The sequence below is a fragment of the Belonocnema kinseyi genome, chromosome 3, assembly GCF_010883055.1.
Source record: "Belonocnema kinseyi isolate 2016_QV_RU_SX_M_011 chromosome 3, B_treatae_v1, whole genome shotgun sequence".
NCBI classification, from domain to species: domain Eukaryota; kingdom Metazoa; phylum Arthropoda; class Insecta; order Hymenoptera; family Cynipidae; genus Belonocnema; species Belonocnema kinseyi.
The window spans coordinates 125,625,381-125,650,227 of NC_046659.1; the positions used below are offsets into that span (position 1 = coordinate 125,625,381).

General features: G+C 25.2%; 1 protein-coding gene across 1 annotated transcript; it reads left to right on the top strand.

The window, feature by feature from the left end:
- Window positions 1-5,818: 5,818 nt before the first annotated feature.
- LOC117170164 (mucin-5AC-like) lies at window positions 5,819-22,233 on the top strand. Its single transcript, XM_033356727.1, has 5 exons — window positions 5,819-6,118; window positions 11,590-12,029; window positions 15,675-15,906; window positions 18,642-18,818; window positions 21,835-22,233. Exons 1-5 carry the CDS (start codon window positions 6,058-6,060, stop codon window positions 22,020-22,022), a joined length of 1,098 nt encoding a protein of 365 aa, XP_033212618.1. The 5' UTR covers window positions 5,819-6,057; the 3' UTR covers window positions 22,023-22,233.
- Window positions 22,234-24,847: the final 2,614 nt, after the last annotated feature.

Below are 24,847 nucleotides of genomic sequence, written 5' to 3' on the forward strand. Positions count from 1 at the left end.
AAACTGAAGGTTGAACTACTCAAGTTTTAGTAACATATATAATTTTTCAGTTAAAGATTCTTGTAATTGTAATTGTTTTCAATCAGAGTGGAATTTTGAACTTAGAAATATTTTTTAATTCGACAGAGAAAAAAAATTCAACGCAATTCTTCAATTGTCAATCCAAATTATTAATTTTCTCTCGAAAAGACGAATTTTCAATAAATTACAAGAATTTTCAACTGAAAAATTATAAATATGTTACTAAAACTTGAGTAGTTCAACCTTCAGTTTAGAAAATCAATTTTCAACCAAAAAGATGAATTTTTAACTAAAATGATGTAACATTCAAAACAGGATTCCAAAAATTTCCACTTAAAAAAATTTAAAAAAAAATCAAACAAAATAGATAATTTTTTAGGCATAGAGATGACTTCTAAACCAGAAATGTAATACGTTGATATATAGTCCGAAAAAAAATTTTTATTTGAAAAAAAAAACAGTTAAGTTCAGCAAAAAAAGACAAATTTTTCAACAAAATAGTTTAATCCTCAAGCAAAAAATATTAATTTTCTACCAAACATTTTCATTGTTAACCAAAAAAGATACCAATTTTTAACAAGATGCATGAATTTAAAAATAAAAAATATTTATGTACCACAAATAAATGAATAGTTAAATTTTCTCTCAGAAAATTAATTTTTAACCAAAACAGTGTCATTTTAACGAAAAATAATGAATTCTCAACACGAGTTGAATTTTCAACTAAGAAAGATTTTTTAGTCAAGAGATAAAAAATTGCAACCCCCCTGTTGAAATTACAGAGCTAAAACAATAATTTTTAAACCAAACAATTCATTTTCCACCAAAAAGGAAAAATGTTCAACAAAAATAAATAGTTTTTTGTTGAATCACGTTGAATTTGTAGTTGAATTTTCAACTAAAAAAGATAAATTTTCAAAAAAAGGGTAAATTTCTAACAAAACTGATAAATTTTAAACAAAAATGATAAAATATTCAACTAAATTAGTTAAATTTATAGTTAAAAAATAATTTTTTTTTAATTTTATGAAAATATTGAAAATAGTAAAATTTTCAACTAAAAATATGGATTCTCAACCGAAAATGAAAAACATTTTAATGTGAATAGAAAATAGTTCAATAAATCAGAAATGACGAATTTTCAAGAAAATACTTTAATCCAGAACAAAATCAGATTAATTAAAAAAAAAAAAGAAAAGATTTTTCAACGAAACACAAGAATTTTAAAGTACAAAAGATATATTTTCACCAGAAAATTCAGTATTTAAATTTTCACTCAAATAAATTAATTTGCAACCAAACAGATGCAAACTTACCAAAAACCAAATTTTAATTTTAAATAAAAAAAGGTGCATTTAACCAAAAATACGACTTTTATTTAGAGTTAAATTTTCAACTTTAAATGATTTTTCAGTCAAGAGAGAAAAAAATTTCAATAAATCTTTTAAAATTTTAAGCTAAAAGATTAATTCTTAACCAGAAATATTAATTTTCCACCAAAAAGGAAGGATTGTCAATAAAATACATAAAATTTCAACCAATAATTCGAATTTGAAATTAAAAAAAAAAGATAAATTTTTAACCAAAAAGTTTAATAATAATCCTTAACTAAAAGAAATACATTTTTAACGTTAAAATTGCATTTTTAAGAAAAAAGTGAATATTATACAAAAATACGAATTTTCGAAAAAAATGTTGGTTAATAAGGATTGAATTTTAACAAACAAAAAAGATGCATTTTCGAAAAATACATGATTTTGTAAGAAAAAAGATAAAAATTAAAGAAATTTAAATGAGATTAGAATCGAATTTAAAATTTATATTTAACGTCCAATAACCTAATTAAAAAAATTAAAAAAGGATTTAATACGATTGGTTGTTGGATTGTTGGATCTATTTTCAGGAATTCTGCACACATTTTAAGCAAAAATAAAATAGTTGAATTTTCGACCAAAAATGACGAGTTTTCAACAATATTTTTAAGAAAAAATTATTTTTAAGCAATAAATATACATTTTCAACAAAAAATTGAATAGCTAAATTTAAAAAAAGAATTAATTTTTATTAAAAAAATTAATTTCCAACGAAACAGTTGCATTTTGATCAAAAATAAAATAGTTGAAATTTGAACCAAAAAATACGAGTTTTCAACAAAATAGTTTAATCCTCAATCAAAAATGATTAATTTTCAAACAAATGTTGTTTCACCAAAATTAAAAAAATTTTAATACCTACATTGTATAAATACATAATAAAATACATTTTTTTTTTCATTTCTAACCAAAAAATATGATTTTTCTACCAATGAGACAAATGTTCAACAAAATACATAAATTTATATCTTGAACATGTTATTTTTAACAAAAAATTAAATAATAAAATTTTCATTTGAAGAAATTAATTTTTAACTAGACAGTTGCACTTTACCTAATTGGTCAACGGGCATTTTCAAAAATTCGGTTCCGCTGCACTATGTTACAAAAATTAACAAATTAAAATGTCAACCAGAACATAATAATTTTCAACCAGTTGCATTTTTAACCAAAATTTTCAACGAAAAATTGAATAGTTAAATTTTTGTTTAAAAAAATTTATTTTCAACAACAAAGTATAATCCTTAACCAAAGCAATTAAAAAAAAATCAATTTTCTTTTTAAAACACGAATTTTCAAGAAAAAAATAATTGTCAAGTAATAAATATTAATTTTAAACAAAAAGTCAAATAGCTAAATTTTTATTTAAAAAATAATTTTAAGCGAAACAGTTGCATTTCAACCAAAAATAATTGATTTTCTACAAAAATAGTTGAATTTTCAAACAAAAAAGAAATTTTTTCAACAAAATAGTTCAATCTGCTATCAACCAAGCAGTTGAACTTTTAAACAAAAAATATGAAGATTCAACAAATATATGAATTCTCAAGCAAAAACATAACTTTTCAACGAAAAATTAAAATTTTTTAAAACTTCCTCGGAACAGTTGCATTTTAACTAAGAATAATCAATGTTCTACCAAAAAAGTTGAATTGTTAACAAAAAAGACGAATTAAAAAAAATGGTTTAATTCTCCGCCAAAACAGATTAATTTACAACGAAACAGTTGCATTTTCAACAAACAAAAAATTGAATTTACGACCAAAGCGATGAATTTTCAATAAAAATGTTGTTAGAAAAAATGAGTTTTTAAATAATAAGGATAAATTTTGAACAGAAAATTGAATAGATAAATTTTCATTCAAAAAATTATATTTGAGGCGAAAAAGGTCCATTTTAATACAAAACATTTGCATTTTCAACCAAAAAAGACGAATTTTCAACTTATTAATTTTCAAAAAAAAAATGAATATTTACATTTTACTTAAAATAATTAATTTTCAACAAAACAGTTGAATTTTCAACGAAAAAAGACGAATTTTTAACAAAATACATGCATTTTTAAGTAGAAAACATAATTTGTCAACATAAAATTAAAAAGTAAAATTTTTATTTTAAAAAATTCATCAAAACAGATGCCTTTTAATCAAAAATAATTAATTTTATACCAAAATGGATGAATTTTTAACAAAAAAAGAAGGAATTTTTAGCAAAATAGTTTAGTCCTTAAGCAAAACAAATTAGTTTTCAAAAAATTCTCCTCGAATAGTTTTGAAATATATTTGGTATCTAGTGACAATTTTGAATGAAATTTGTGGATCTGTGAAAAAAATAAATTTTTCTATTTTTTGAAAATTTTCAAATTATTGAAAAGTATATAACTTTTCTAATTTTCATCAAAATTAAAAATTTTATTTGGATAATTTGCAAATCGTTTATCCATCCATAAGAAACTTTGACAAAAATTTCTATAATTTGAAGAAAAAAAATTTTTTAATTTTGAAAATGTTATAATTTTTTTCAATTGAGGGCTAATAAAAAAATTCGGCTAGAATAGTTTTAAAATACATTTGGTATCTGTTGAAAATTTTGAATAAAATTTTTTGATCTATAAAAAAAATAATTTTTTCTATTTTTTGAAAATTTTCAAATTTTTGAAAAGTATATAACTTTTCTAATCTTCATCAAAATAAAAAATTTTATTTAGATAATTTGCAAGTCTTTTACCCATCTATAAGAAACTCTGACAAAAATTGATAAAATTTCAACAAAATGAAAATTTTAAAATTTTGAAAATTCTCTCAATTTTTTAATTTTGGTTCGAAATATCTGATTAATGAACTGAAGCTTCATTTTGGGGATCTTCAGAAGTGTATCAAATGCGGACTCGATTGGACAAATCCTTCAAAAGTTAGTACGCATAGACAGACAGACACCAACAAAATTTTATGATTTTCGGATTCTGTACGTGCCGAAACGTAAAGATTCGTTAAAAACCAGAGATCGAAAATTTGGACGATGTAAAAAATTGTAACAAAAAATGAGTTTTTAAGTAATAAAGATAAATTTTTAACAAAATTTTGAATAGTTAAATATTCATTTTAAAAAATGATATTTTAAGCGAAACAGTTTCATTTTAACACACAACAGTTATTTTTGTACAATAATAGTTGCATTTTCAACCAAAACAGGTGAATTTTCAAAAAATAATCCCTTTTTAGGTAGAAAACATAATTTGTCAACATAAATTTAAAAACCTAAATTTTTATTTTAAAGAAATGCATCGAAACAGATGCATTTTAAGCGAAAATAATTAATTTTCTACCACAATAGTTGAATTTTTAACAAAAAATAAGGGACTTTGAGCAAAATAGTTTAATCCTCAACCAAAACAAATTAGTTTTCAACGAAGCAGTTACATATTTAATAAACAAAAATGAATTTTCTACCAGAAAGACGAATTTTCAATAAAAAAATAAATGTTAAGAAAAATAAAATTTTAAGTATTAATAAAGATGAATTAAAAAAAAAGATGCATTTTCGAAAAAATACATGATTTATTAAGCAAAAAAAGAACTTTTGAACAAAACATTTAATAATTTAATTTTCATAAGAAAAAAATTAATTTTCAACGAAACAGTTGCATTTTAACCAAAAATAATTAATTTTCTGCTCAAATAGTTGAATTTTCTATCAAAAAATCCAAATTTCCATCAAAATAGTTTCATCCTCAATCAAAATTTATTAATTTTCAATCAAAAGTTTTTTAAACCAGATTTAAAAAATGTAAAACTCCTTAATAAATGCATAATAAAATACATTAGATTTTTAAAAAATTTCTAACCAAAAAAGATGAATTTTCTACTGAAAAGACAAATGTTTAACAAAATACATAAATTTCGAAGTAGAACAAGTTATTGCGAAGAAAAAATTGAGTAGTTAAATTTTCACTTCCAAAACTTAATTTTTAACCAGACATTTGCACTTTACCTAATTGGTGAAAGGGCATTTTCAAAAATGCGGTTCCGCTGCACTATGTCACCAAAATTGAAAAAATAAAAATGTCAATCTGCATAATGAGTAGATAATGTCCCAATTTGAAAATCCAGGCATTCATCAAATCCAAATATAGAAAACTATACAAATATGAAAGTGATTAAATTAAAAGGTTCCAAAATTAAAAATTATAAGCTGCTTTATATAGGGGTGTATACAGAAAATTTGTTTTCCTTTCATGTTTTTTATTTTTTTGGTGCGTAATTTTAAGTAAAATGACTCCTGATGCATTTTCACTGCAAATTAGAGTGCAAATAAAGATAAGAATGAAAATTATGACTAGGAAAAAGAAGAGTGGGGATGGCTGTAATTGACTTCGTAGACGAGGTATGCAATTCCGAAGCTATGCGTAACTAAGTTTTCAGTATCTTCAAATTGTCCAGTGTTGTGGCATCGATTTTGGGTCAAGACTGTTTTCTGGAACCAAATTTCCTTCCATTTTTTGTGAAAAATATTTTTCAATGTTGTGTCATATATATAAATAGAATATAAGTGTTATATTGATAAAATATAAGTGACTAATTTACTAAATTGCGGTTTATTTTACAATAATATTTTACAATATTGCCTAATATTAGTTGAAACAGTGAAAATTTTCGTCTCCAAAATGATTTCACTCAAGTGCAAGATCATCTTCTTGTTTATTGCATTTTGTGCAATTGAAAAAGGTAAAAAATTTATAATATTCACAACTGAGTCAAACTTTTTTTATAAATAGATATAATGGGGTTAACAGGAATAATAATAATAATAATTCTAAATAAGTATCTGTAATATAAACTTTTTATTTCAATGAATTTTGCATTCAATATAGGAATAACATATTTGTTTAAAAATTTTTTCTTTTATTTTATACTTGAGTACAACTGAAGATATTTTTTTATACCATACGTTCTCGACTATCATGCATTGTGATAAGAATGGCAGAATATGAAAAATGAAAATTGTTATATCGGTGGTATACAAGTTCTGCATATCATTTTCCGAAGGCTTTCAACTATCTTTTATCTTTGCAATTACAGAAAAGACTGTAAATGTGTATTATTGTCCATATTTTGCGCTAAAACTTAAGCGGCGTTCATAGATTACTTTAACATCCCCCCCCCCCCCCCCCCCCGAAAGTAATAAAGTGATTAGTTAAGCTAATGGTAGAATTATAAGCTTCGACAATGATTCAAGCGTAATGAAAAATATTAAATTATTTGATTTCACAGCCTAAAATTTTAGCTATCAAAATAGAAAAAATCGAGTGATTCTGAACGAAAATAGGGGAATAAATTTGATTATAATTAGATACCAAAAATGCTTTAAATTTCTAACATTTCAAGTCGAAATGTAACCAGTCGAAAATATTAATTTTCTTACAAAAGAGATGATTTTTTTACCCAAATGACGAATTTTTAACAAAACAGTTGAACTTTTAAACAAATAGTTAATTTTTCAAGCTACAAAGATTGTTTTTTTTAGTAGAGTGTAAATTTGCAATTATGCAACATGGCTTTGATAAAGTGTTTGAATCTTCAATAAAAGAAATTAATTTTCAAGAAATAGTTTAATTTTTAACCAAAAAACTAAATTTTAACCTAAAAGATTATTTCCCCACCAAAAGACAAATTTATTTTAAAAATACATGAATTTTCAGTTGAATAGTAAAATCTTTAACTAGAAAAAGGGATGTTTTAAACCAAAAACGGAATAGTTAATTTTTTAACCAAAAAACCTCATTTTTAAGATAGAAAATTATTTTCCTACTAAGAGACAAATTTATAACAAAATACATAAATTTTAAACTAGTTGAAATTTAGAAAATTACATTTGTTTGATTAATTAATTATTAATTAATAATTTAATTTTGAAACTTACATTGGTTGAAATTTTAACTGAACAATAGACGTTTTAAACTAAGAACGGAATAGTTAGATTTTTAACGAATAAACTTAATTTTTAACATAGAAAACTATTTTCCTACTAAGAGACAAATTTATAACAAAATACGTGAATTTTTAACCAGTTAAAATTTAGAAAATATAAATAAATTAATTAATTCATCAATTAATACTTAAATTTTGAAATTTAAATTAGTTAACATTTTAACAATAAAAGAGATGTTTGAAACCAAAAACGGAATAGTCCAATTTTTTTACTAAAATACTTAATTTTTAGGATAGAAAATTAGTTTCCTACTAAAAGACAAATTTATCACAAAATACATGAATTTTTAGCCAGTTGAAATTTATACAATTAAATTTTTTAAATCATTAATTAATTAATAAGTAATTAAACTTTTTAACTAAAATTAGTTAAAATTTTAACTAAACAATAGATGTTTTAAACCAAAAACGAAATAGTTAAATTTTTAACCAAAACACTTCATTTTTAACATAGAAAATTATTTTCCTGCTAAAAGCCAATTTTATAACAAAAAACATGAATTTTCAAACAATTCAAATTTATAAAATTAAAATAATTAATTAAGAAATTAATCAATTATTAATTAAATTTTGAAATTTAAATTAGTTGAAATTTTGAATTAAATTGATAGAATATTTAACAGGACTAGTTAAGTTTTAAGGTAAATGAATAAATTTGTAAAAAATGTCAACGAAATAATTAAATTTGCAACCAAAACTTGAGTAGCTAAATTTTCAGTTAAAAAAATGGTTTTTCACAAACTTTCAAGAAAATAAATAGTTGAATTTTCAACCAAAAATATAAATTTTCTTCCATGAAGATTGATTTTTTACACAAAAAAATTTGGTACTGAACAGCTGAATTTTTAACCTACAAATATGAATGCCCCACGAAAAATGTAATGGTTTATATTTCAAGTAAAAAATGTTTTAATTAAAAATAAAAAACCGTTGCATCCCATCAAAGAAAGAGATGAATTTTTAACTAATAAAGATTTTTCAGCTAACAGAGAAAAAAGGGAATCCACCTGTTGTATTTTCAACCATAATTTTCAATAAAATACAAGAATTTTGAATTAAAAACGATAAATTTTTAACTAAAATTCGAGTAGCTTAATGTTTAGTTACAAAAATTATTTTTCAACTAATCAGATAATCTTTCAACTAAAATGATAAAACATTTAACTCGATTAGTAAAATTTTTAGTTGAAGAATTTATTTAAACATAATTTCAACAAAATAGATACATTTTTAGCCAGAGATAAATTATCAGCGCAAAATGTAATAGTTGAAATATCACCCGAAGAATATTTTTATTTTAATAAAAAACAGTTGAATTCAACCAAAAAAAGAGAATTTTCAACGAAATACATGAATTTTTGATTAAAACAGTTAAATTTCTAAACAAAAAAGTGAAATAGTTAAATTTTCACTTAAAAAATTTACAATTACAAGATTATAAAGTTACAATGTTACAAATATTTATTTTAAAAAAATAAGACAAATTAGATCAATTTTCAGTTGAAGAGAGGAATTAAACAGACGAATTTAATAATAAAAAAGACGAATTTTCAACAAAACAGTTTAATTCTCAACCAAAAAAGAGAATTTTTCTTTTCTACCATAAAAGACAAATTTTCAACAAGATACACAAATTTGGAAACAAAACAGGTTATTTTTTAAACAAAATTGAATAGTTAAATTTACACTTTAAAAATTAATTTTTAACCTAATTGGTCAAAGAGTTTTTTCAAAAAATTGAATTTTTAACTAAACAAATATATTTATTCAATCCTAAATGGAATAGTTAAATTTTCAATTTAAAAAATGGCTTTTCAAACAAAACAAAAATTTCCAAAAAGTTGAATTCAATGAAAAATGAAGAATTTTCAACATAGTTGTAAAATCTTTCACTAATTGTGTGAATATTTATCAAGAAAGATGAATTTTTAACTAAAAAGAAATATTTTCATCCAAATAGACTCAAAATATTTTCTGTTAAAAAAATTCATTTAAAAAGAAAAAATGTAACGAGTTAAATTCAACTAAAAATGAATTTTTAAAATTTGAATTTTTAACCAGAAAGATTAATTTTGTACCTAAAAAGACAATATTTCAACAAAATCCCTGAATTTTCTACCAATTAGTTGAATTTTTAACGAATAAAGGTACATTTTAAACCAAAAATTGAATAGTAAAATAGTCAATTTTCAACCTAAAAATATAAACTTTCAACACAAAAGTTAATATATAAACAAATACAAGAATTTTTAACAAATATGATGAATCACGAAAAAAGAATACATTTTTTACAAAGTAGTTTAATTTTATCCCAGGTAGTTGATTTTGCCGCCGAAAGATGAATTTTCAACTAAAACGATGATTTTTTATGCAAATAGATTAATTTAAAAAAAATACGAATTCCAATAAATTTTTAATTTAAAAAATATATTTTGAACCTACATTGAAATAGTTACATTTGTATTTGAAACCATTTTGCACAAAAAAAAAATTTATTTTCAACAAAATAGTTCAATTTTCTAATAAAGAGATGGATTTTTAACTAGAATGAGAAATTTAGAAATACAAATTTTACCATTAGAGTTTAGCATTAAAAAAATAGTTCAATTTTAAATGAAAAATATTATTTTTAAGGATCATAATTAATGTTTGAAAAAAAAGACCAAGTATCAACAAAATACATCAATTTTCAATCAGCTAATTGAATTTTCAACTTAAAAAGATAAATGTTCAAACAGAAAAAGAATAGTTAAATTGAAAGTTAACAAAATTTTTTTCAATAAAAAACGACGAATATCAACAAAATACATTAACTTTGAACCAGATGGTTGAATTTTCAAATTGAAAGGTTAATATTCTACTAAATAGTTAAATAGTACATTTTTTAATTAAAAAATGGAAGTTAAATTTTTAGTTGAAAAATTAATTTTAGAACAAAAATGGAATCGATTTTTCACAACATGGTTAAATTTATAATTAAAGTGATGAATTTGCGACTAAATTTATGAATTAAAAAGGAACGGATTTCTAACAAAAGAATTCTAAATTCTACTGAACGCTTCTTCTACCAAAAAGACAAATTCAAATCAATTTTTAGCCAAAAGTGAAATAGTTGTATATTCTTTTTAAATTAATAATTGTTCAAAAAAAAAAAAAGAATCATCAACAAATACATTTAGATTTTAAACCAAAAAAGATTAAAATTCAACCAACTAGCTCAATTTTCCACCAAAAAGATAATTATTTAATGAACAAGATTAATTTTCTGCCAGAAAAGACGATTTATCTATAATATTGTTCAAATTAATGTGCAGATTTCCTGAAAATAAAACCATGAATCCAACGACCAAATTTTGTCCACAGCCATAAAATGTTCCTATAGTAATTTGAAAGAAGATAAAAATTTTCCTTTAAAGGAAAAGAAAAAAAATTCTTTTTCTGGACAAAGAATAAAAAATGAGAAGGCAACCAACCGAATCCCTTTCCTTCTCTTTTTTATTTAATTTTTATTTTTATCATTATAAAATTACAATAAAAAAACATTTCTAAAAAATAATCACCAACGTTTAGGCACTCATAGAGCACCCTTATCAAGGCTAGAAAAATTTGAGCAGGTAGGAACAGCAACAAAACCACGATGCTCTCTTTCTGTGAAACCTGAGAATCAAGTGAGGTTCAAAAGGCAAACCCATTACAAACATACCTGAAATATCCGTCATAAACACGTCAGAAATAGAGAAAGTAAAAGAAAATCACTGAGTAACATTGAGTATAATCACTGATTTAACACTGGGTTTGCATGAATTTTGATTTTCGTTTACTTTCTATATTTCTGATGTGCTTATGAATTTGATCCTCATCGGATATTTTTCAGGAATGCTTATAGTGGGTTTGCTTTGTGACCCTCACTTCACTTGATTCTCAGGTATCGAGGAGAGAGCATCGTACTTTCGTTGTTGTTCCTACCTCCTCAAATTTTTCTTGCCATGATACGGATGCTGTATAATTGCCAAAACGTTGGTAATTATTTCTTTTTCACAAATGGTTGGTTGCCTACTCATCTTTCTTTCCTCTTTTCTATTTTTAAAACAAAAGAAGAATTTCTTTCTTTTCTTTTTTAAGAAAATTTTTATATATATCTAAATTTCAATTGTTCGAATTGTTAGATTTTTATAAATATTTTAAGAGATAATATATTTGAATTGCAGATACTATTTGGGCTGAAATGACAACATCTCTACCAACTCCTGAAACATCTTCTGCAACCACCTTAGATCCTGGAACATTACTATCAACCTTGCCATCAAGCTCGCCATCAAGCTCGCCATCAAGCTCGCCACCAAGCTCGCCACCAAGCTCACCATTAAGTATGCTGTCAAGCTCACCATCAACAAATTCGATCAATGAAGTGACTTCCCCAACAATAACAGAGCCGAGTGTAAACGTCACTGACGATGATGCTCATACCACTGAGTTCATAACTGACTATTTAATAATGGTGGAGGAAGAAGAACCAATATCAATTGTTGATATTGACGTTGATAAAAATTTTCTCTATGTCATTTATGATGAAGAGACTGGGGTACCTTGCACCCTCACAAAAATGGGAATTACTCTAACTGTACCTTACGAAACAGAAAACAAGACTGTAAGTTTCTTTTGGTAAAGGTGGATTCCATACCAGACTCACACAAACCAGACCTTGAGTGTAGATCATCAATTTCTTTTAACTTTCCTACATCTTTTGTCAGTAGAAAAAATTTGAAGCGCAAAATATTTCACTTTAAACATTTTTTTGTTATTTTTTGTGAATTTTTCTATTTTAGACACTTTTCGTGTGTCTAAAGCACTAATTGCACTAGTTCACTAAAGGCTGAACCGTTTGGCGCACTTTCAATTTAAAGAAGCGCGAACAACTCCGGTAATTTGCAGGACCGCTCGGTTATAAACCTGATTGCTCATTTGTAATCCAGTCAAACCCAATTGTAACCCATAGTAATTTAGATCTAATCTGGAGAGTTCTGGTTCTTATTAGGAGTAATAAACTTGTTATCCAAAGTAATCACTCATCAGCCATATCAATCCAGATCTAGCCTGAAGTAATCCAGTTTGAAGCAGAAGGGATACACTTTTAATTCGGAATAAGCCACTTGTAATCCGCAGTATGGCGGATTAATTTAATCAAATAATTCGGAATAATACTTATATTCCGGGATAATCAAGTTTTAGTCGATAACAATTAAGACCTAATCTGAAATAATCCAACTCGAACCAGAGGAATACACTTTAAATCCATGGTGATCCACTTGTAATCCAGAGACATCAACTTGTAATAAAAAATAGTCCACTTGTAAATAAAATTAGATTATTTGTAATCAGAAATAATACACTTTCATTCGTAGTAATCCAGGTTTAATCTGGAATAATCCAAATCTAAACGGAAGTAATACAATTTCAATCCAGGGCAATCGACTTGTAATTGGTAGTAATCCAGATCTAATCTGAAGTAATCCAACTCTAACCAGGAGTAATACACTTTCGTCCAGGATAATCCTCTTGCAATCCACAGTAATCAACTTGCAATCCAAAATAATGCACTTGTAATTACAAGTAATCCACATATAATACATAGTAATGCAGATCTGATCTGAAATAATCCAGATCTAACCAAAAATAATACAATTTGAATTCAGGTAATCCACTTGTGATGCGAAATAATCTACTTGCAATCAATAGACATCCAGATTCAATCTGGAATAATCCAGTTTCAATCAGAAGTGATACACTTGTATTCTAAAGTAATCAGTCATATGTCATATCAATCCATATCTAGCAGAAATATTCTAATCAGAATCAGGAGCAATACACTTGTATTCCAGCGTAATCCATTTGTAATCCAAAATAAAACGGATTAATTCAAATAATTCGTAGTAATCCCAGTATTCCGGAATAACCTATTAGTAATGCGTACGAATCACACTGTAATCATAAATAATCCACTTGTAATGCTTTGTAATCCACTTGTAACCGATAATAATCCAGATCTCATCTGAAGTAATCCAGCTCTAAACAGGAGTTTTAATCAAGGGTAATCCATTTGTATTTCAGAGTAAACAACTTGTAATCCATGTTAATCCACTTGTAATTGGAAGTAATCCGAAATAATCGAAGAATCCGAGGTAATCGGAAGTAATGCGAAATAATCTGCTTGTAATCCATAGTAATCAAGATTCAATCTGGCATAAACCGGTTTCAATCAGAATTAATACACTTGTATTCCAAAGTAATCTCTATTAAGTCATATCAAACCATATCTAGTAGAAATAATCCAGTTAGAATCAAAATTGATACGCTTCTAATCCAGAGTAATTCACTTGTAATCCGAGGTCAAACGGATCAATTCAAATAATTAGGAGTAACCCTAGTATCCCAGAATAATCTATTTGCTATCTGGGGCAACAACATTGGAGCCTAGAATAATTTACTTGTAATCTGTTGTAATTCACTTGTAATCCACATTAATCCATATAAAATATAAGTAATCCAGCTATAACCAGAAGTGATACACTTTAAATCCAGAGTAATTCAATTGTAATCCAGAGTAATCAACTTGTAATCCAAAATAATCTACTTGTGATCAGGATTAATATAGTTGTAATTCAGAATAATCCATTTGCGTGTCGGGGTAATGCGGGGTAATTGAAGTAATTCGAAGTAATCTTAGTATCCCGCAGTAATTCACTTGGAAGCCGGAGAAACAAAAGTGCAATCCGCCATAATCTACTTCTAATATGGGGCAATCAATTTCAATCCATAGTAATCAAGATTTAATCTGGAGTAATAGAGTTTTAATCAAGAGTACTACATTTGTACTTCAGGCTTATCCCCTGGCAATCCAGATTAATCAAATTGCAATCAAAAGTAATTAACTTGTAATCCAGTGTAATTCATTTATAATGCAGAGTAATCCACTTTCCCTTCGGGGTCAAGTAGGGTAATTCAAACAATTCGAAGTAATCGATTTGTAATCCATAGTAATCAAGAGATAATCTGGAGTCATCGAGTTCTAATCGAGAGTACTACACTTGTAATCCAGTCTAATCCACTTGCAATCCAAATTAATCGACTTGCAATCAAAAGTGATCCACTTTTAATCCAGGGTAATTGACTTATAATGCAGGGTAATCCACTTTTCCTTTGGGGTCAATCAGGGTAATTCAAACAATTCGAAGTAATCCAGGTATTTCACAGTAATCCATCTTTAAGCCGCAGAAATCAAAGTTTAGTCCAAATTTTCCACTTCTAATCCGGCCCAATCGATTTGTAATCCATAGTAGTCAAGATCTAATCTGGAGTAATCGAGTTCTAATTGAGAATACTAAACTTGTAATCCAGGGTAATCCACTTACGATCCAGAGTAATCGATTTGCAATAAAAAGTAATTCACTTGTAATCCAGTGTAATTCACTTATAATTAAGGATAATTCACTTTTCTGTCGGGGTCAAGCAGAGTAATTCAAACAATTCGAGATAATCCCAGTATTCCCAGTAATCCAGGGTAATCCAATTGCAATCTAGAATAATCGAATTGTGATCAAAAGTAATCCACTTGTAACCAATTTGAAGTAATTTAGGCCATCCAAATAGTTTTCGACTATTTGTTGAAAATTCGTCTTTCTTTCGTAGAAGATTAATTTTTTTTCTTTAAAAAAACCACGTTTTTGTTTGAAAATTCAATTGCTTTGTTGAAAACTCGTCTTTTTGGTTCGAGAATTATAATTTTTTTGGTGGAAAATTAATGTTTTTAATTGAAAATATAACTATTCCATTTTTTATTTCATTTATCTTTCTCAGTCCAATTATCAACAATTCAATTTTTTGGTTTAAAATTATTTTCTCTCTTTGAAAATTAAACTACTTCGAAAAATCGGTGTTTTTTGGTTTTATTGTTTATTGTTTTTTTCGTGTTACAGTGTTTTAAACCTATAAACGAAGAGAAGATCCACTACAATTAAAAATAACTTTTAACAAAAAATTTTTCGATGTGAAATAATTCACAATTTATATTTTTCTCTGCTAAACAAATAAGTAGGTATAATAAAAAACTTCAATAATGTAAAGGTCTGGTTGTTGTGAGTCAGGTGTGGAATTCACTTACATTCTAACTGTTTTTTCATAAAAGAGAAAATTAACAAAACAAAAGCAACATTTTCGTCAAATTAAATTTTAGCATTTTTTTGAAGCTCGTTAATTAAAAAAAAGACGTATTTGAAAATGATATCTAAATTTTCAGATTGCTACAACGACTCTGAAAGTTCCTTTGAATGCAAATGTAACTGGTACTTGCGAAGAAAATTTGTCACTTGTAACAATAGGATGGCAAGAAACGGACATTGTGAAAGAAACGGTTTCTGATGACGAAAACACTCTCACTATGCGATTCATAAAGGATGGTGATATATATTATATCCAATATTTGGTTGTCACAATTGTACTGGACAATCTTAATTTTCCGAATGCTATAGGTTTGTATAATTAATTACATTATTATCATACCATTAAACCATAATCCTTTTGGGTTATCATCTGCAAACGCTAACCCACGTACCTTCACTGTACCGAGATCCACAACTTCTTCGTCAAAGAAGGCCATTCTTAGACATCTCTGTTCTCCAACGTTCGGTTTTGTTTAAATTCCCCAAAAACAGTCTGCTTTTTATTAATCTAATATTTAATCGCAATGATATGTTATAAATAAATCCGTGTTTTAGTATATTGTTCAGACTTCATCAGAGAAATAGAATCATTCATAAATTTTGAGGGTGTATGAATCTACGGCATTTTGATAGGGTTTTTAAAGTAAATCTAATAAGTTAACAATTTAAATTTTATGTGATTTGTTAAATAATTTTCAATAATTGAAACGATGTTAATTTGTTTAAACATATGTTTATTAGATAAGTTACGAAATGAATGTAAGTTCTAAACGTCATATGAGTTTTTCAATCAATAATAATAATAAATCTAACCAAATTTTCAATATATTGTAATATTGATAAGTACTTTTTTGATTTCTAAAAATACTTATAAATGTTTGAACAAGTTTAAATAGTTAACCAATTCTATTTCGTTCAAGTATTTTATATTAGCTACTTTTTAAAACATAGAAATATTCTTAGGCACATTTTATGAAAATAGTCCTAAACGTTTTGTACCAATTGAAATTCTTGAAAAATTTATTTAATTTATTTTATGTGTTTTTTTCGATAAGAAGTTGAAAATCCGTTTATACCTTGCTATTTTTATTTATTTCTTTTATCTTGAGGGCTGGTGAAAATTCAGCCTTTATATTTATCAAACATTAATGCTCAATATTTAAGCAAATTAAAATTTTTCAAACAATTTTAATTCGTAAAAACGTTTACTTGAACAAACATGTATAATTTTAATAATTTAAAAATTATTTAAACAAATTATTGAATTGTTATCGTTAATTCAATAGCTTATAACGTTTAGAGTATTCGTTTATTTCGCGGCTTACCTGAACAAAAATGGTTTAAGCAATTCAAAATTAGATTTTATTAATTTCAAAGATTAAAAAGTTGTCAAAGATCTATTTTTTGGTTTCGTTAGCGTTTTTTATCAGAAACTGACATTTTAAAACAAAAATCATTCTGTTATTATGTTATGTTGAAGTTTTGCGTTGGCAATTATTGGTATTCTTAATAAAAAATATTCTATTTCAAAGAACATTAACAATTTTTTAACAACTTAAGTTACGTTATTATGTATAAAGAAGATTAATAATCTGTTAACAATTTTTATCAAGTTAAATATTTCAAAGAAGATTATTTAATCAGTAAAAGTAACAGGTTGGTTCATTCAAAACGACTGATTTAATTAATCAAAGTCACTGGTTAAAGCATTTTAAATGAATGGCTTAATTAGTGATAGTTACTGATCAGATCATTTAAAATGACTGATTCAATCAATGAAGTTACAGTTTAAATAATTAAAAATTACTGATTCGTTCAGGGTACATTGTTGATCAGATAATTCAAACTGACTGAATTATTAGTGAAAATCATAGATAAGATCATTTATAATTATTGATATCATCAATGAAAATAGCAGATTGCATCATATAAAATTACGAATTTCGTCATTCTGACAATTTAACTGTTGTGAAAAGTAACTTTTGACTGATTTGTCAGGCGTCGAATCACAGACTGTGAATCTGTCACTTTTGACTAATTTAAGTTTAAAGTGTACAATTTTTTAACAATTTTTTATTATGTTATTTTTTGTGTTAATTTTTTCATTAGAAAATTGGTATTTTTGTTTAAAAAATATTAAGATGTTTCAGATTAGCATTGAGTCATTAAATATAAAAATTTTGTACAAATTTGTTTTTGTTGGCTTTTTGTACAAAATATCTGTAATTTTAATGAAAAATCATTGGGTATCTAAGAGGATTACACATTTTCAAATAATTTTAGGTTATGTTATGTGAGTGATTTCCTCGAAAATTAGTATTTTTGATGAACAAATTCTTAAGATTTTTCAAATTATCATTATTCTTTAGATTATCGTTCAGAGTAATTAAATTTACAATTTTTGGTTCTGGTGGCATTTTATACCGTAATTTTCCACTTTGCATACAAAATAATTGGATTAAAAAAAAAATTTATAATAATTTTAGGTTATGCTAGTGTTTTTTACTGGAAATCGGTATGGGTTTCAAGGAAAATTTACAATTTTTGAATAAATTTATGTTATGTTAACATTTTGACCACGAATCAGTTATTTAAAAAAAAATAGGTTTCAAAGAAGATTTACAATTTTAAATAATTTTTAGTTGTGTTTTGTTAGTATTTTCACATGAAATTATAGGTTTTTTGAAAACAAAAATCATTTAAATTTAAAATTGAACTTGCTATTTTGGAGTGCTTTAGGTTATGTTAGTATTTTTTGTCAAAAATTTGTTTTATTTAACAAATTGTAACGTTTTAATTGTCTATATATTTAAACAAATTTTGTAATCTGATTCTGGAATGATTCTAAAATGTAAAGATTTGGTAACAATATTAATTTTAGATTTTAATTTGAAAATTGCATGAGAAACAAAATATAATCGCGCACATAGGGCGTGCGTTAGCTTTCTAGTGTTTTAGACATCGATGAAACTCATTATTCACAATTTTCTCATTTATTTTTTTAATCTGCAAACTAAAATAATTTTTTTTTAATTTTTGAACAGGTTCAATTATCAAAGGAAACAGCTCCCGGGATCTAAAACTATTCTCAACCCCTGTGAATTCAAGAATGCATATTTGCAATGTAACGAAAGAAGTGCATGCTGATCCGATTTCAGTCCAGATCCATAACGCATCTATCATTGCATTCAAAAATCAGAACGATTCTTCTGCGAAGCAAGGTATGATATTTTTTGCGATTATCAAGCAATTATTGCTATTTAAAAACTATATTTTTCCTACCTAGCTGAAAATGTCCGTGCAGGAACCTCGGAGGATCTTGTACATGTTCCTGTATAAAAAAATCTTGTACATGTTCCTGTATAAAAGCTTGCACAAGAACCTGTGCAAGAACCTGTACAAGAATCTGTACAAGAACCTGTACAACAATCTGTACAAGAACCTGTACAAGAGCATGTACAACAATGTGTACAAAAATCTATACACGAACCTGTACAAGAACCTGTACAATAACCTGTACAAAAACCTATACAAGAACATATACACGAACCTGAACAAGAACCTGTACACGAACCTGTAAAGTTAATCTTGAGATTTCCTGTGTAGGAATTTAGTAAAGGATCCTTTACATGATCCCGCAAAGGAATCTCTACCGACAAAGGAATCTTTTAATTATCCCGTACAGTTTCAATGTACAGGTCCCTTTTTAAATAAATTGAGGCGGATTGAGGCGGATTGAGGCGGATTGAGGTGGATTTGATCCTATGCAGGTTCAAGTATAGGTTCCTGGACACTATCCTGCACAGTGTATATTGTACAGGAACCCAGACCTTAATTCACTATGTAAAGGAACCTGTACAGGATCTTTCAAAGATTCCTTTGTTAGTACAGGTTCCTTTGCAGCATCATGCATAAATTATTTTACCAAATTCCTGCACAGGAACCGTCAAGATTATCTGTACAGATTCATATACAGGAAAATGTGCAGGAACCTCCGAGGAACCTATACAGGGTTTTTTGGCTGGATAGGAAATACGCTTACGATGGGACTCAACCAACTTTAATCACAAGGTCCCTGTATATTGGATTTTGCAGCAAAGTATGGCAATCCATATTTCTACGAATTAAAAAAAATTAATTTAATTAACATTAAAACTTTTCAAGTTCTTCCGAAGATAAGGGAATAAAATCTGCTTGAAAAAATTATTGTATATACTATATTGAATTCAGTATAAAATTAATGTTTAGTAAATACGGCAAATTTAAAAAAAAGATATTAATCTTTAACTAAAAAATGATTTTTTAAAATAATAATAGTACAACATTCAATAGAATAATTTTTTGCACAAAAAATTAATTTTCAATTTAAAAAATTACGAAGTTTTAACAAAATATGTAAATTTTTAACTAATGAGATCAATCTTTGACTAAAAAATGATATTTGAATCAAGTAGTTTAACATTCAATCAAGTAGTTGAATTTTCAGTCAAAAATAGAATTGTTTAATTTTCAGTGCAGAAAATTAATTTTTAACCAAAAAAAAAAGAATTTTTAATAAAATAGGTATGTTCTTAACAAAAGATATAAATATTCTACCAAAAAATTATTTTTTAATAAAACAATTCAACATTCAATCATGTAGTTAGTTTTCAAGCAAAAATATTAATTTTTTACTAAAAATTTAATTTTAAATAAACAAAAAGGATTTCTCATTTAAACTCCACAATAGTTAAATTCAAACAAAGAAGACGAACTTTCAACCAAAAAAAAAATAATATTTGACCAAAAAAGATGATTTTATCATCGTTTGAAACTAAATAGCATTTAAACTGAATAAACTTTTAAACAAAATAAACGAATTTTCAGCAAAATATTTCATTTTTGAAACTGCGAAGATGAATTTTTCAACAACTGGTCGAATTTTCAAACAACATTTTTTTTTAATTAAGCAGAAAAGTGGCATTTTTCACAAATAGTTCAATTTTAAAATAAAAAAGTGGGTTTTTGTGGAAAAACAATTGCATTGAAACAAGAAAGTTAATTTTAATCGAAGAAAGATTTTTTTTAACGAAAAAATTACATTTCTTCCAAAAAAGATGAATTTTTAACCCAACAGGGCGAATGTTGGTTTCTAAAAGACGAATGTTCAACAAAACAATTGAATTTTTGACCAAAAAATATGACTTTTTACAAAATTGTTGAATTTTAAACAAAAAAGAAACAAGAAAAATGAATTTTGAGAAAAAATTCATTTTTGACCAAAAGATCAAATTTTTACACAAAATTCAAATACAAAGTTATTAAACTTCAATCAAATCTTGTTACGATTTAAACCAAATAGTTCAATTTTTTGTGAAAAAAAGAAGAATTTTTTATCCAACATGACGAATGTACAACAAAACAGTCGAAATTTACCAAAAATATTACTTTTTAGTACAATAGTTAAAATTTCAACAAAATAGTATAGTTTTTATTCAATATATATTAATCCTAAACCATAAAAAATCGTACAATTATCAACAAAAAAGGGAATTTTACGATCAGGAAACAAAAATAATTAATTTGCCTCTTTTTGAAAATGTCGGCTTTTACGTTGAAAATAATTTAAACAAAAAAAAAAAAAAAAATTTTCTTATTTTTTGTTAATATTATAATCCAGCATATCCTAAGATATTAACAGAAATTATTAATGTTCTAAAAATTAATTACTAATTGGTCTATATATTGAACAAAATAGTTTCTTTATGCGACAAGTTTCTCATGTAATTTCTTAGAAGATTTTGAACATGAAATAATACTTTTTCAAAAGCGTGCAATTGATTTTTTACTTTTGGCCTTAAAATATCCAGAGGCTACTAAATTATCATAATCATTTGGAAAATCCCACATCCAAGGATTATGCAGTTAGATAAAAAAAATTTGGTATTAAAAATATTGGGGATGACTACTTTAATTAGTCGCAAAATCCTATATGTAAAGATCTTGCAGTAAAAGTTGTTTCAGCCTCACCGATCGCTTTTTTTTCATCATAATGTTTTTAATAAACATTGTTAAGTTTTTTATCTTTTCCCTTATAATCCTACAGGGGTTTCTGCCAACCAATTTTTAAATCAAAACAAGAAATTAATATTTTAAAGTATTTTAAACTAGTTAAGCTTTGTAGAATGGAGAGTCTAGTTATAACGTCAGTCCCACCAAACTTTGGGTTTTTATTAATTTTTGTGTTATTTCTTTTAGATGCGTATTGTGTATCTGAACTTATAGATGAAGAAAGTGATGGATATGTATCAATTGGAGTTTATTTAGGAGCTATTTTAGCAGGTTTAATTCTAATTGGACTCATCATAATAATCGTCAAACGTTTAACTCGAAACAGTACAACCTGGAACCTAATGAGCAAATCAAAAAATAATGAAAGCTGCTAAGAAATCCGAGTCTCCAAAATTGTTTAGTTCAAACGTAATTATTAATTAATTAATTAGTGTACAGAGTTTCTGATAAATGTAACTTCTTCACATTCCCAAATGATAATAGACTTAATTACTGTTAATTGTAAGTATTTATCTAGTTAATTTGATAAGATTTATGTTTCTTTATAACCATTGTATAAATAAAGGAAATAAAAACTGAAAAATATTCTTAACTTTAAATTTTTTTAAATAAACTCTGAATTTGAGTTAGTCAAAAATGACGGATTTGTGATCAAGTTGACTTACTCAGAAAATCAGTCATCTAAAATGATCCAAAATGTTCAATTTGCAACTAAAAATGGTGAATTATCAATAAAAAACGAAGTAGATCAATTTTCAGTTAACAAAATGAATGAACTAAAAATATGAATATTAAACTAAAAAGATAATTTTTTAGCAGAGTAATTAAAATTTTAACCACGTACTTGAATTTTCAAAAAAAAAATGAATTTAAACCAAAAATGTAATAAATAATGCTTAAACAAAAAGAAATTTTCAACCAAATTCTCAAAGCCTTAATCAAAATAGATTAATTTTCAAACAAGTAGTTGATTTTTTAACGAAAAAGGACAAAAATTCAAATATCTTTAATAAAATTTGATTTTTAGATCGGGACGTATGAATTTTTAACAAAAAAGTTAATGTACAACCAATAGAGGAATTTTCAACCGAAAAATTGATTTTATAAACAAAAGTGATCAAAAAAAAAAAAAAAACAGTTGCGTTTTTAAGCAAATAGTTGAATTTTGAAAGAACTTAATTTTTTTAGCCGAGATTGGAATTTTCAAAAAAAATTTAATTTTAAACCAAGAAAGATGAATTTTTGAAAAAAAGTGAAGATTCTACAAAATAAAAATGAATTTTAAAAATAATGGAACGAATTTTCTATTAAAAAAGACGAATTTTCAACACAATAGTTGATTTTTCAATGAAAAAAATATATTTTTTACAAAATAATTGGATTTTAAACAAAAACTTATTTTTCAAAAGATGAATTTTCAGCATAATATATGCCATATTTTTCAATGAAACATTTGAGTTTTCAACTAAAAAATACTAATTTTTAACAAAATAAGGCTTTTCAACAAATTAGTTAAATTCTAAATCGAAAAGATCAATTTTCGAACCAAAGGGATGACTTTTCAACTAAAATGATGAATCTTAAATAAAAATACTAAATTCTTAACAAAGCAGTTCAACTTTCAACCCAGAAATTGAATTAAAAAAGAAAAAAGTTATTTTGCGGCAAGAAGATTTTTTTTAAACAAAAAAGACTAAATTTTAACAAAAATTGAGAAACTCACCATGATTATTGTAAAAAATCTAATTGGATTTTCATTAATTTCAGTTTTTTTTACATCTCAAATTTTAAAAAAATTAAACATACAAATAATCCTTTCAAAGTTTCAAAAATGTTCTACAGTCAAGTAATTATTGATAATAATTTTTTATTAATAATTGTTTATTACAAAATTCTTGGAAATTAAGAAAAAAAGAATCCAACAATCCAATTTTGTCAGCACTCCTCAATGTTTCCATTCGAATTAAAAATAAAGTAAAAAGAAACAAAAGGAAAAAAATAAGGCGACCTGCAAATTCCTTTCCTTAGTTGTTTCTTTGTTTTTTTTTTTAATCACGAATTTGATTGTTGGATTCTTGTTTTTTTTCTTATTTTCTAAGAGTTCCGTATTTCAAAATCATTATATTTCGAAAAAGGTTTATAATTCTGAAAAATTTTTTGTTATGTCATGTTAGTGTTTTTTCCGGAAATTATTGGTGTTTTTAGCAATAATTATTAGATTTAAAACAAAATATTTACAATTTTTTAACATGCTTAGCTCTTGTTGGTGTGCTTCGCTTTCAATGTTAAAAAAAAAACAAATATAGATCAGACTTAAATCCATCAATTTATTTAATTGAAAAAAATAAATTGAAATTTTTATTAAAAAATTATTATGCTTTCAAGAAAATTCCGGAATTTTTGCAAAATTTTAGGTTACGTTGTTATTTTACATTGAAAATTTGTATTTTTAACCAAAAATAATTATAGGTTGAACAAAAATTAGAATCTTTTAACAATTTTGGATTTTGTTAGTATTTTTTTACGGAAACTGGTATTTTCAGTAAGAAAATGATTAGATTTCATAACAAAATTTATGATTTTTCAACCAATTTAAGTTATGTGGGTGCATTTTACCTAAAATTGGTATTTTAAAACAATAATCAATATAAATTAAACAAGAATTTGAATCTTGAACAATTTTTTTATTATGTTGGTGTTTTTCGCTGGAAATTGATATTATTAATTTAAAAAATCATATTTGAAAGAAGACTAACAATTTTTCTAGCAACTTCAAGCTATATTGGTTTATTTCATCTAAAATTGATATTTTCCAACATATTTAAATCCAATGATTTAATTTATTTTAAATAGTAAAATTCACAGGCATGAACAATTTCGGATTCTGTTGTATATTTATTAAAAAATCATTAATTTTAAAGTTAAATCTTACATTTTTAAACAATCTTAGGTAACGTTGTTATTTTATTCTTAAAATTGGTATTTAAAAAGAAAAATGATTATAATTTGAAGAAAAATAATTAGATTGAAATCCAATGATTCATTTTGTTAAAAATAATAAAATTTAGACGCTTGAATAATTTTGGATTTTGTCAGTATTTTTCTCTAGAAATTGGTATTTTTATTTTTTTTAAATTAGATTTAGATGAATACTCACAATTTGTCTAACAAGTATAGGTTATGTTGGTTTGTTTCGCCT